The 14623-nt window shown below is 35.9% G+C and overlaps 1 protein-coding gene across 1 annotated transcript in view; it reads left to right on the top strand.

Moving 5' to 3' along the window:
- SLCO1B3 (solute carrier organic anion transporter family member 1B3) overlaps positions 1–14623 on the top strand; it is a 196804-nt gene that overhangs the window by 164032 nt on the left and 18149 nt on the right. The window contains exon 15 of the mRNA XM_030804741.1: positions 7931–7995. Within this exon, the coding sequence (XP_030660601.1) occupies positions 7931–7995 (65 nt within the window). The remainder of the gene's footprint in view (positions 1–7930; positions 7996–14623) is intronic.

Here is a 14623-nt window from a genome sequence, read left to right as displayed (position 1 = left end):
AGTCAATATTTTATTATGTCAATACTATCTTATGTCAATGAGTTTCCTTATAGATCAGAGTAATGGCATCATTCAATTGTGCTTCGAATTTCTATGGTTTGTGTTTTTCCGTTTGTGTGTTTTCTCAATTCTTATTATTTTATTATTTTATTGTGGTAAGAAAAACTAAATTAAAATCTACCTTCTTAACAGATTTTTAAAAGTAGAGTTGACCTTTGAACAGCACAGGTTTGAACTGTGCAGATCCACTTATACATAGATCTTTCAATAAATGTATTGGAAACAGTTTTTGAGATTTGTGACAATATGAAGAAACCTGCAGATAAACTACACAGCTTAGAAATTAGAAAATGTTAAGATACAAATATATCATGAATAAATAAAATATATATAGATGCTAAACTACTTTATAATTTACTACAATAAAATATTCACAAATCTATTATTAAAAGTTAAAATTTGTCAAACTTTACACAGAAAAACTCTTATAGATTTTACATGATGCCACTTGCAGTCAAGAGAAATGCAACCAAACATAACGATACAGTATTAAGTCATAACTGAATAAAATTAACTGTAGTGCATACTTTACTGCTGTAAAAATTATGTAACCATCTCCTGTTATTACTGCAGTTAGCTCAAGTGTTGAGAGTATTTACTTAAAATGCCACGTGTCATTCATCATCTCCATGTGAGTGGTTTTCATCACTGTCAAGTGATGAATCACTTTAAAAAGTGAACTCCTGTGGTTTCTGTGTATTTTTCATTTCGTTTAGTGCAATACCATCAACCTTAAATAACACTGTGTGAGCCATATGAAGTGCCACTAGTGATGCTGGAAGTGCTCCCAGAAGCACAGAAATTACATTAATGTAATGATCTCTAGTTCCATCCATTGTGTTGCAAATGACTGGATCTCATTCATATTTATGGCTGAATAGCACTCCATTGTGTATATGTATAATATTTTCACTTCATCTGGTGTTAGACGCAGGTTGCTTCCAAATCTTGGCTATTGTAAATCGTGCTAAATCAAATGTAGGAGTGCAGATATCTCTCCAATATATTGATTTATTTTCTTTGGGGTTTATTCTAAGCAGTAGAATTGCTGGATTGTATGGTAGCTTTCTTTTTAGTTTCTTGAGGAACCTCCAAACACTTCTCCAGCATGGTTGTACTAATTTACATTCCCACCAACAGTGTGCCTTTTTTCCACATGCTCATCAGCATTTGTTATTGCCTTTCTTTTGGATATAAGCCATTTTAACTTTGGTAAGATATCTTATTGTAGTTTTAATTTTCATTTATCTGATGATCAATGATGTTGAGTACCTTTTCGTATGTTTGCTTATCATTTGTATGCCTTCTTTTGAGAGATGTCCATTCAAACCATTGGCCCATTTTTTAAATGGATTATTAGATTTTTTCCTATAGCATTGTTTGAACTTCTTATATATTCTGGTGATTAATCTCTTGCCAGATGGGTAGTATACAAATATTTTTTCTTACTCTGTGGGTTGTCCCTTTACTTAATTGATAGTTTCCTTTGCTTTACAGTTGCTTTTAACTAGATAGAATCCCATTTGGCCATTTTTGCTTGTATTTCCTGTGCTTGCGAAGTATTACTCAAAAATGCTTTGCCCAGCCTAATGTTCTGAAGATTGTCCTTAAGATTTTCTTATAATGGTTTCACAGTTTGAGGTCTTAGATTTACATCTTTAATGCATTTTGGTTTGATTTTTTTATGTGGCAAGAGATAGGGGTTTAGTTTCATTCTTCTGCATATAGATATGCAGTTTTCCTAGCACCATTATTGAAGAGCCTATCTTTTCCCCCAGTGTATGTTCTTTGGCACCTTTGTCAAAAATGAGTTTGCTCTATGTGTCTGGATTTGTTTCTGGGTTATCTATTCTTTTCCATTGGTCCATGTATCTGCTTTTATGGCCAGTACCGTGCTGTTTTGGTTAGTGTAGCTCTGTAGAATAATTTGAAGTGAGATAATGTGATTCCTTCAGTTTTGTTCTTTTCTGCTCAGGATAGCTTTGCCTATTCTGTGTCTTTTGTGATTCCATGCAAATTTTAAGATTTTTCTTTCTGTTTCTGTGAAGAATGTCATCGACATTATAATAGAGATTGCATTGAATCTGTAGATTGTTTTGGGTAGTATGGACATTTTAACCACATTGAATCTTCCAATCCATGAACATGGAATATAATTCCATTTTTGTGTCTTGATTTCCATTTCTATCCTCAATGTTTTTAAAGTTTTCATTATTGAGATCTTTCCCTTTAGTTAAGTTCACCTCCACACATTTAATTTTTTTGTGGCCATTGTAAATGGGATTTAATTATTTTATTCAGATTGTTCACTACTGACATATAGAAATGGTACTAATTTTTATATGTTGATTTTGTATCCTGCAATTTGACTAAATTTTTTTAACAGTTCTAATAGTTTTCTTTTTTTTGGTGGGGTCTTAGGTTTTTCTGAATATATGATTACAAGGTGAATTTGACTTCCTTTCCTTTTGGATGCCCTTTATATCTTTCACTTGTCTAATTGCTCTAGCTAGGTCTTCCACTACTATGTTGAATAACAGTGGTGAAACTGGGTGTCCTGGTCATATTCCAGATATTAGAAAAAAGATTTCAGTTTTTGCCCACTCAGTATGCTACTAGCTCTGTGGGCCTGTTATATGTGGCTTTTATTACATTTGGGTATATTCCTTGTATACTCAGCTTTTTGATGGCTTTTACCATGAAGCATTGTTGAATTTTATCAAAAAATTTTTTAGCTTTAATTGAAATGATTATATGGATTTTATCCTTCATTCTGTTGATATCTGTGTCATGATTGATTTGCATGTGTTAAACCATTCTTACATCCCTGGGATAAATCCAACTTGGTTATGATGAGTGATCTTTTTAATGTATTACTTAATTTGGTTTGCTAATATTATGCTGAGGACTTCTGAATCAATATTCATCAGAGATACTTGTTATCTAGTAAATACCTTATTTATCTTTGAATTATGAATCTTAGTTGAGGGGGATAAAAAAAAATTATTGTCTGGCCTTATTTTGTTAAGAAGACCCAAAATAGGACCCCAGTTTCTTTTGGCTTGTTAAGGTTCCTGCTTACAAGGTTCCTGCAAACTCTGGTATGACTTTGATGAGATTTCTTTTATAGATGATTAGACACTTCTCTCTTGCCTCTTTTATGTTGACTTTGGATAGTCTGAGGACTATATGTTTTTCTTAGGTTATTCTTGAAATACATATCCCAGGAATCATCTGAGATTTTTATATCTGGATGTCTAGGTCTGCAGCAAGACCAGGGAAGTTTTCCTGAGTTATTTATTCAAACAAGTTACCCACACTTTTTACTTTCTCTTCTTCTCCCCATGGAACGCCTATAATTCATAGGTTTGGATGCTTTACATGATAACCTAGTGCTTGAAGGCTTTGTTAAGTTTCGCGATTTATTTTTCTATATTTGTCTTACTGGGTTTACTTAAAAGACCTGTTTTCCAGCTCTTAAATGGTTTATGCTGCTTGTTCAGCCCATTGTTGAAGCTTTCAAAACCATTTTGCAATTCCATCAAAATATTTTTCATTTTCAGAAGTTGTGTCTGTTTTTCTTGATAAAATCTATATTTTCTTTTATACGCTACATCATTTTTCTGGTGTATTTGTGATGGCTTTCAACTTTGGATCTCAACCTTTACATAATCCTGTATTTCTTGAAGCCCTTATTTCTTGGAGGCTTCTTTAGAATCAATATTTTGGATTTTTTTTTTTTTTTTTTGAGTTGGAGTCTCACTCTGTCACCAGGCTGGAGTGCAGTGGCACAATCTCGGCTCACTGCAACCTCCACCTCCTGGCTTCAAGCGATTCTCCTACCTCAGCCTCCTGAGTAGCTGGGACTACAGGTGTGCATTCTTTGACTATATTAAAGATTTTAGTTTGCTTAGAATCCACTGCTGGAGGTTAGTGTGGTCCTTTGGAGATGTTGTAACACTCTTTCTTCTTTATACTTCCAAAATCGTTTATCTGGTTCTTCCTCATTTAGATAAGCTATCTCTCCTTATTTTGAATTTATTTTGTTTTAACAGGATTTTTCTCCCTTTGAAAATGTGACTATAATGTGTGCTGCGTAGAATCTGAAAGGCTGTATTGAAGAGGATCAAGAAAAAATGCTAGAAAGGAAAGTGTTAAACAGTCAGTATGGAAAGTTCTTTTCAGGAGAAGTGTTATAAGAAGAAGCAGAGAAAAGATGTGGTAGTTAGCATGATTCTGTCATCAAGAGTTCTGTTTATGTTCAGTGCTAGAAATCATACCATGCTTGCATACTAATGAGAATTAGCAGTACAGATGAAGGAAACTGATAATGCAGAAGAGAGGGAAAGTAATTACAGGGGAAGGTGAAAAGAGACGTTAACAAGGACAGAGTTTTTCTCTGTAGAAGGGAAAATTGTCTATGTGGGTAAAAAGCCGGTAAATGTGTACCTGTAGTGATGAATAGTATTAAACGTTTTTTTATCTAATTGCTTCTACTTTCTTTGTTATAAAAAAGCAATGTAATCAGATGAGAAGGAAGATAAAGAAAAGAAAGAGTATTCATATCAGAAAATGTTACCTAGTAATCTTGAAGATTGGAGAAATATACTGACTGGCAAAATGGACTGGTAAAATATTGGACAATTGCACTGCAGGTCTCCTGAATATTTTGGCTTAAGAATTTAAAGTGAGCCTAACCAGCATGGTTGAATTATTTCCTCCAGCCATGCAGCACACTGTACATATGTGTAGAGAAGGCAGAGGTTTAGATAAAAGCATTTTTGCTTGTCCAATACAATAAAGGATGAGATAGACAAAATGTTCAAGATATATGCAAAGGATTCATTATAACAAAAGATCATGATGAGAGAGGACATGAAGAGGTGAAACTAGAGATGGCCTGTGAAGAGGTCAGAGTCATAAGCCTAAAGAGCTAGGGCTGGGGCATATTGCAGCAGATGTATGAAAGGGAGTAATTTTAAAATTTGAGAAGTGGTCATGAGGAGTGGGATGCTCAAAATGGAGAATTTTAAAAGTGGGTACTGATGAACTGGTTGTGGGTGAAAGAAATACGACTTTCCAGAGAAAAGGCCAAGAAACTGGAAGGGCAGAGCATTGGAAGCATAATCTATATGAATATTAAAATAACTAGGAAAAGGGGCAGAAATCATTTTGACGAAAACGACAGAGAGCCTAGAATGAAAATTGTCAAGAAATGATGAGAGTTGTGGTGTGCCAGTCTACAGCTAACTTCAACAAGGAGGTTAGAAAATAGTATATTAGGGTGGTGCACCTCTTACTGGGATCTAGAGGTCTTTCAGAGGAGAGACTCAGGTATGGAAGTGGTAAAAACAAAAGATCAATAAGGACTTCTACATTTCAGCCCCATTGATAGGGAGGCGGTGGAAGGAAAACTTGATAGAGTTGCAAGGAAAGAGTGTTAATGGGAGTTAGATTTCATTTAGAACAAGAAAGTAAAAGAGCTAAAAAGAACGTAGGAAGTTGGCCAGTCACGGTGGCTCACGCCTATGATTCTAACACTTTGGGAAGCCGAGGCAGGCGGATCACTTGAGGTCAGGAGTTCAAAACCAGCCTGGCCAACATGGTGAAGCCCCATCTCTACTAAAAATACAAACAAATTAGCTAGTCGTGGTGGTAGGCGCCTGTAATCCCAGCTACTGGGGAGGCTGAGGCAGGAGAATTGCTTGAACCCAGGAGGTGGAGGGTGCAGTGAGCTGATGTCACAGCACTGCACTCCACCCTGGGCCACAGAGTGAGAATCCGTCTGAAAAAAAAAAAAAAAAGAAAAAAGTAAACATTTTGCTGGTAAGAAACAAGAGTTTCCATGGGCAAAATAACAGGGTTTGAGTGATGGGAAAAGAGTAGGAGAGTGAGTTGGATTAAGGAATGTATATTAAACCATGTGGAATGAGAGTCTTGGTACCCAGAGAAGATCTAAAAATCTTGGCATTCTGCTGGTGACAACGGTGTGAGGCGTGATGTAAGCTGATGACAAACAAAGCATTAATCTACAGTGAAAAATATCTTTCATGATAACAGTGTGTGAGTGTGTACATGCAAGTGAGCATGTGAGTATGAGCATGCAAGGAGTAGTGTGAGTGTGCATGCATGTAAATGTAGGAGTGAATGTGTATGATTGTTATTGTATATGTATGTTACTATATCACACGCATCCATCATTTCCACTGAGTTGAAGATTTCAGGCCCACTCTTAGGAAAATATTCACCCTATCTGCAAGTCCCCCAATTCTCCTGCATGCTAACCCTTTCCCTGGGAAAATACACGTTGATAACAAATGTCAGTTTGCCTTGTGCGTATAGTATACAAACTGCAACTTTTGAAAATGAGTTACAGTGAAAAATGCCTGTCAGGCAATTGTCAGAGAACTCAACCAGGGGTGAAGTGCAATCTCTCCCTTCCCCAAATCTCCTTTGAGAAATCTGATATTTGAGAGTAACATCTCCACAGAAAAGCTAACCTACCCTTCCTGGTGATTTTCTCCTGACCATCTCTTTATGAAATAAATTTCCTCCTTATATAGCAGACATGGATTCATTGTCCTCAGTGTGGTGTTGTGCCCTCAACTGGGCTAGCAAAGTACTGCTGTACTTGGTGAAAGGAGAGCCAAAACACACTTTCCATTTATTGTCTCTCCTAATATATAACTATCTTATGTTTAACTTTTAATATATTGTGTTTAATTTAACTTTTGCCTTTTAAAAGTTTATAAATTCTGTTGAATTCTTTTCAGAATCTCAATAAGTGGTAGCTGTTCTGTAAAGTATAGAGGTGATTATGTGTAAATTAAATTGAAGTTTAGAGTGCTAGCTCATTTTATTGGATTCTTATGAGATAAGCATTATTATCCTCACTTAACCAACAAGGAAACTAAGGCTAAGAGAAATTAAGTGATATACTTCTCCAAGTCACTTAGATGAGAAGAAGCATAATTTGTCTATTTACTCCCAAGAACATTAACTAGCATAGTATCTGTTATTAGGTGCTCAGTGAATGTTTGTTGATTGATGACAGCTACATAGGTCTCTGAAAGAATAACCATCCAAGAGTTCAAGAAAAAAACACCTTTTTCATCAGTTAATTTACTCTTTCAGCAAAACTGGGTTTTTTGAGCCGCAGTCACCCTCCCTTATCCCAATCCACCCCCTCCACTAATGCAAAATAATTTTATTTCACTTGGTATATACTAAGTTATCACAGGGTTGGTAGTGTAATCAGTTTATTGAACACAGAAAAATGGAATTGGGGAAATGTAAGAGTGAGTTAGTTTCTAAGTGAGGATACAAGTATAGTCTTTACCTTTAATATGACAGTTAAATACACAAGACACTAGAATACAGAAAGGTTTTTTGACCCTTCTGGTTGTATTATATAATTTATGAATCATATTAGTAAACTACTCTGTTAACACTGATGACAGAAATAAGATGGCAAAAAGAGGACTGCTAAGAATTACTTTTGGATAAAGGTATATAATATTTTCATGTGAGCTACCTTAACTAAATAGTCCACACAAAATCATTTTCCTCATAAACATAACAAGTCTGTTCATCACCTTTTTATAGGATTTTCATAAGGATCAAATATGAAAATATTTGTTAGACTGTCCTGAAATCATAAAGCATAGAATAAATAAGAAATAAAAATAATTATTATTACCACCCAGGTGTTTGCCTTTTAAAACAATTGAAGCTATAACCATATTTATTGTGGGCCATTCACTTAAGGGTTCTCATTCTATCATGAAGAAAAATGATACTGATAAATGTTTTGATATTAGTTTGATATTTTAATGATGTGTATTGTTTCTTTGCTTTAATCATATTACAGGATTGTTCAACCTGAATTGAAAGCACTTGCAATCGGCTTCCATTCAATGATTATGCGATTGCTAGGTATGATAAATATACAGATTAGAAATTTAACATGTAAATATTCATGTTAAGGCTTAAAGACAATGTAATTAATTTTCAACTATGAGAATGTATAAAAAAGGAATAAGTGAGAATCATTTCCATTGTTGTGATAAATGAAAATAATAAGAGGAAAATTGAGTGGCCTAGCAGAGAATTTGATTGTTAATTCTTGTTAAAGCCAATCTGTTAAGAGCAAAGAATCATCATATTTATTATACTTTTTCTAACAGAAAGATAGGTAGTACTTGAAATCTTCCTTCTTTCAGAAAAATAAGAATATTTCTTCTAGGTATAGGCAGAGTGGAGAGTCTTCCTTCTAAATGGAGGCATTATTTAGGACAGGCCTCAATTAGCTTAGGAGCCCTAGGAATCTGGTCAGGCTGAAGTTGCATAAAACAACAGGAGATAACATTAACTGTGCCACTTCCTACTACCTGGTCCTGTAAGGCTGAGCAGCTAACCACTAGCAGAAGTTAATGCAAAAGGGAATGAGAATTCAGACTCTAGAACTGGGCATCTTAGATTAAGAGCATGCTCTGAGTAAAAGAAAGATCAGAAAATTGTGGTTTATTATTGGCGAAGAGTAAGATTATAGACTCCAGAGGCTAAAGGCCTTTTTAAATTGTTTTTAAATTTATTTTTTGTTATTTCAGTAGGTTGTTGGAAAATAGGCGATGTTTACTTACATGAATAAATTCTCAGTAGTGATTTCTGAGATTTTGGTGCACCCATCAACCAAAGTGTGCACTGTACCCAGTGTGTAGTTGTTTATCCTTTACCCACATCCCACCCTTTCCCCTGAGTCCCCTAAGACTATTGTATCATTCTTATGCCTTTGCATCCTCATAACATATCTCCCAATTATGAGTGTGATCATGTGATATTTGGTTTTCCATTCCTGAGTTACTTCTCTTAGCATAGTAGTGTCCAATTCCATCCAGGTTGCTGTGAATACCATTATTTCATTCATTTTTATGGCTGGGTAGTGTTCCATGATATATACAGACCACATTTCCTTTAGCCACTCATTGATTAATGGGCATTTGGGCTGGCTCCATATTTTTGCAATTGCAAATTGTGCTACTATAAACATGCATGTGCAAATATCTTTTTCATATAATTACTTCTTTTTCTCTGGCTATATACCTAGCATGGGGTTGCTGGATCAAATGGTAGATCTACTTTTATTTCTTTAAGAAATCTCCACCCTGTTTTCCATAGTGGTTGTACTAGTGTACCTTCCCTCAAACAGTGTAAAAGTGTTACCTTTTCACCATATCCACATCAACATTTATTTAATTTTTTGATTATGGCCATTCTTGGAGGAGTGAGGTGGTATCACATTGTGGTTTTGATTTTCATTTCCCTGATAATTAGTGATGTTGAGCATTTTTTCATATGCTTGTTGGCCATTTGTGTATCTTCTTTTGAGAATTGTCTATGCATGCCCTTAGCCCACTTTTTGATGAGATTGTTTGGTTTTTGTCCTGCTGATTTGTTTGAGTTGTTTGTAGGTTCAGAATATTTGTCCTTTGTCAGATGTATAGATTGTGAAGATTTTCTGCTATTCTGTGGATTGGCTATTAACTCTGCTGATTATTTCTTTTGCTGTGCAAAAGCTTTTAAGTTTAATTAAGTCCCATCTATTTATCTTTGTTTTTGTTGTATTTGCTTTCGGGTTCTTGGTCATGAAGTCTTTGCCGAAGCCAATGTCTAGAATGGTTTTTCTGATGTTATCTTCCAGAACTTTTATGATTTCAGGTCTTGTATTTAAGTCTTTGATTCATCTTGAGTTGATTTTCATATAAGGTGAGAGATGAGGATCCAGTTTCATTCTTCTACATGTGACTTGCCAATTATCCCAGCACAATTTGTTGACTAGGGTATTCTTTCTCCACTTTATATTTTTGTTTGCTTTGTCAAAGATCAGTTGGCTGTTAGTATTTGGCTTTATATCTGGGTTCTGTATTTTGTTCTATTGATCTATGTGCCTATTTTTATACCAGTACCATGCTGTTTTAGTGACTATGGCCTTATAGTATAGTTTGAAGTCAGATAATGTGATGCCTCCAGATTTTTTCATTTTACGTACTCTTGCTTTGGCTATGCAGGCTCTTACGTGGTTCCATGTGAATTTTAAGATTATTTTTTCTAGTTCTATGAAGAATCATGGTGGAATTTTGACAGGAATTGCATTGAATTTGTAGGTTGCTTGTGGCAGTATGGCCATTTTCACAATATTGATTCTACCCATCCATGAGCATGGGATGTGTTTCAATTTATTTTTGTCATCTATGATTTCTTTCAGCAGTATTTTGTAGTTTTTCTTTTAGAGGTCTTTCACCTCCTTTGTTAGGTATATTCCTAAGAATTATTTTATATTTTTGCAGCTATTGTGAAAGGGGTTGAGTTCTTGATTTGATTCTCCACTTAGTCACTGTTGGTGTATAGCAGAGCTACTGATTTGTATACATTGATTTTTGTATCCTGAAACTTTGCTGAATTCATTCACCAGCTCTAGGGGCTTTTTGGATGAGTCCTTAGGGCTTTCTATGTTTACAATCATACCATCACCAGTGACAGTTTGGCTTCCTTTTTACCAATTTGGATGCCGTTGATTTTTTTTTTCTTGTCTGATTTCTCTGGCTAGGACTTCCAGTACTATGTTTAATGGAAGTGGTGAAAGTAGGCGTCCTTATCTTGTTTCAGTTTTCAGGGGGAATGCTTTCAACTTTTCTTCATTCAATAAAATGTTAGCTGTGGGTTTGCCATAGATGGCTTTTGTTACCTTAAGGCATGTCTCTTCTATGCCAATGTTACTGAGGGTTTTAATCATAAAATGATGCCTGATTTTGTCAAATGCTTTTTCTGCATCTATTGAGATGATCATGTGATTTTTGTTTTTAATTCTGTTTTTGTGGTGTATCATGGTGTATTGACTTGTGGATGTTAAATCATCCCTACATCCCTGGTATGAAACCCACTTGATCATGGTGTATTATCTTTTTGATCTTCTGTTAGATTGAGTTAGCTAGTATTTTGTTGAGGGTTTTTGCTTCTATGTTCATCAGGGATATCAGTCTGTAGTTTTCTTTTCTGTTATGTCCTTTCTTGGTTTGGATATTAGGGTGATGCTGGTTCTATAGAAAATTTAGTAGGAACACCTTCCTTCTCTATCCTGTGGAATAGTGTCAATAGGATTGGTAACAATTCTTGTTTGAATTCCTGATAGAATTCAGCTGTGAATCTGTCTGGTTCTGGACTTTTTTTTTTGTTGACAGTTTTTAGATTACCATTTCAATCTCACTGGTTTTTATTGGTCTGTTCAGAGTTTCTATTTATTCCTGGTTTTTTATTTCCAGGAATTTATCCATCACCTTTAGATTTTCTAGTTTATGCACTTAAAGCTGTCCATAGTAGCCTCGAATAATCTTTTGTATTTCTGTGGTATCAGTAGTAATATCTCCCATTTAGTTTTCAACTGAGCTTATTTTGATCTTCTCTCTTTTTTTCTTGGTTAAGCTTGCTAATGGTCTATTAATTTCATTTATCATTTCAAAGAACCAGATTTTTGTTTCATTTATATTTTGTATTTTTTTGTTGCTGTTGTTTCAATTTCACTTAGTTCTGCCCTAATCTTTGTTATTTATTTTCTTCAATTGGTTTTGGGTTTGGATTGCTCTTGTTTCTCCAGTTCCATAAGATGTGACCTTATGTTGTCTATTTGTGCTCTTTCAGACCTTTTGATGTAGGCATTCAAAGCTATGAACTTTCCTCTTAGCACCACTTTTGCTGTATCCAAGAAGTTTTGATAAGTTTTGTCACTATTTTTGTTCCATTCAAAACTTTTTTAAATTTCCATTTTGATTTCATTGTTGACCCAACAATCATTCAGGAGACGGTTATATAATTTCCATGTGTTTGCATGGTTTTTGGTGTTCCTTTTTCTGTTAATTTCCAATTTTCTTTCACTGTGGTCTGAGAGAGTACTTGATATAATTTCCACTTTCTTAAATTCATTGAAACATGTTTTGTGGCCTATCATATGGTCTATCTTGGACAATGTTCCATGTGCTGATGAATAGAATGTATATTCTGCAGTCATTGGGCAGAATGTTCGGTAAGTATCTGTTAAGCTCATTTATTCTAGGGTATAGTTTAAGTCTATTGTTTCTTTGCTGACTTTCTGTCTTGATGACCTGTCTAGCACTGCGAGTGGCGTATTAAAGTCCCCCACTATTATTCAGTTGCCATCTATCTCATTTCTTAGGTCTAGTAGTAATTTTTTTTTATAAATTTGGGAGCTCCAGTGTTAGGTGCATATATATTTAAGACTCTGATATGTTCCTATAGGACTAGTTCTTTTATCATTATATAATGTGCCCCTTTGTCTTTTTAAACTGCTGTTGCTTTAAAGTTTGTTTTGTCTAATATAAGAATAGCTACTCTTGCTCACTTCCAGTGTCCATTTATGTGGAATATCTATTTCCACTCCTTTAAGTTTATGTGAATCCTTTTGTGTTAGGTGAGTCTCTCCTGAAGACAGCAGAAACTTGGTTGGTGAGTTCTTATCCATTCTGCCATTCTATATATTTTAAGTGGGGCATTTAGGTCAGTTACATTCAATGTTAGTATTGAGATGTGAGGTACTATTCTATTCATCGTGCTAGCTGCCAGAATACCTTGGGGTGTGTGTGTGTGTGTGTGTGTGTGTGTGTGTGTGTGTGTGTGTGTGTGTGTTATTGTTATACAGGTCCTGTGAGATTTATGCTTTAAGGAAGTTCCATTTTGGTGTCTTTTGAGGATTTGTTTCAAGATTTAAAGCTCTTTTAGCAGTCTTTGTAGTGCTGGCTTGGTAGTGGCAAATTCTCTCAGCATTTGTTTGTCTGGAAAATACTGTATCTTTCCTTCATTTATGAAGCTTAGTTTTGCTGGAGACAAAATTCTTCCCTGATAACTTTCTTGTTTAAGGAGGCTAAAAATAGGAACTCAGTCCCTCCTGGCCTGTACAGTTTCTGCTGAGAAATCTGCTGGTATTCTGATAGGTTTTCCTTTGTAGGTTACCTGATGCTGATGTTTTTGCCTCATAGCTCCTAAGATTCTTTCCTTCATCTTGACTTTAAATAACTTGATGAATATGTGCCTAGGTCATAATCTTTTTGTGATGAATTTCCCAGGTGTTCTTTGAGCTTCTTGTATTTGGATGTCTGGATCTGTAGCAAGTCTGGGAAAGTTTTCCCTGATTATTCCCTTAAATATGCTTTCCAGATTTTTAGATTTCTCTTCTTCCTTGGGAACACCAATTATTCTTAGGTTTGGATGCTTAACCTAGTCTCAAACTTTCTGGAGGCTTTTTAAAAATTCTTTTTTCTTTCTCTTTGATGAATTGATTTGGTTTGAAAACCTTGTCTTCCAGCTCTGAAGGTCTTTCTTCTGCTTGTTTGATTCTATTGCTCAGACTTTCCAGTACATTTTGCATTTCTCTAAGTGTGTCCTTGACTTCCAGAAGTTGTGATTGTTTTTGATTTATCTTATCTATTTCACTGAGAAATTTTCCCTTCATATCTTGTATCATGTTTTTTATTTCCTTAAGTTGGACTTCACCTTTCTCTGGCGCCTCATTGACTAGCTTAATAATGGACCTTCTGAATTATTTTCTTGGGAATTCAGAGGTTTTGTCTTGGTTTAGATCCACTGCTAGTTAACTGGTGTGACTCTTGAGGGTGTTAAAGAACTTTGTTTTGTTATATTATCAGAATTGTTTTTATTGTTCCTGCTCATTTTGTAGATTATGGCAGAGGGAAGATCTGGGGCTCAAGGGCTGCTGTTCAGATTTTTTTTTCCCATAGGGTGCTCCTTTGATGTGCATTCTCCCCATTCCCCTAGGGGTGGGGCTTCCTGATAGTTGAACTGCAGTGGTTGTTTTTACTCTTTTGGGTCCAGCCACCCAGTGGAGCTACTGGGCTCTGGATTGGTACTAGGGAGTGTCTGCAAAGAGTCCCTGTGATGTGATCCATCTTCAGGTCTTTCAGCCATAGATACCAGCATTTGCTCTGGCGGAGGTAGCAGGAGAGTGAAGTGGACTGTGTGAGGGTCCTTGGTTGTATTTTTGTTTAGTTCACTGGTTTTGTGTTGGTTGGCCTCCAGCCAGGCGGTGGTGCCTTCAAGAGTACATCAGCTGCAGTACTATAGAGAGGAAGCAAACTTGCCCTAGGATCACCTGGTTAAGTATTCAGGTTTCTTAGTTGGTGGGCAGGGCCATAGAGCTCCTAAGAGATTATGTTCTTGTCATCGGCAACCAGAGTAGGCAGAGAAAGATCATCAGGTGGGGGCAGAGATAGACATGTCTGAGCTCAGACTCTCGTTGGGTAGGGCTTGCTGTGGCTGCTGTGGGGGATGAGGGTGTGGTTCCCAGGCTAATGAAGTTATGTTCCCAAGGGAATTATGGCTGCCTCTGCTGAGTCACACAGATTTCAAAAGAAGTGGTGGGGGGCCAGGTGAGCAGCAGAGGGGTGTGGGAGGACTGGCAGTAACAGGCCTTACTCTGCTTCTATCTAGCATGCAGTCCTACAGGCTGATCTCACTGCCACTGTGACCCCCAACAGCA

Source organism: Nomascus leucogenys, chromosome 23 (assembly GCF_006542625.1).
Source record: "Nomascus leucogenys isolate Asia chromosome 23, Asia_NLE_v1, whole genome shotgun sequence".
In the NCBI taxonomy this organism is placed as follows: domain Eukaryota; kingdom Metazoa; phylum Chordata; class Mammalia; order Primates; family Hylobatidae; genus Nomascus; species Nomascus leucogenys.
This window is presented reverse-complemented; position numbering and strand designations above follow the sequence as displayed.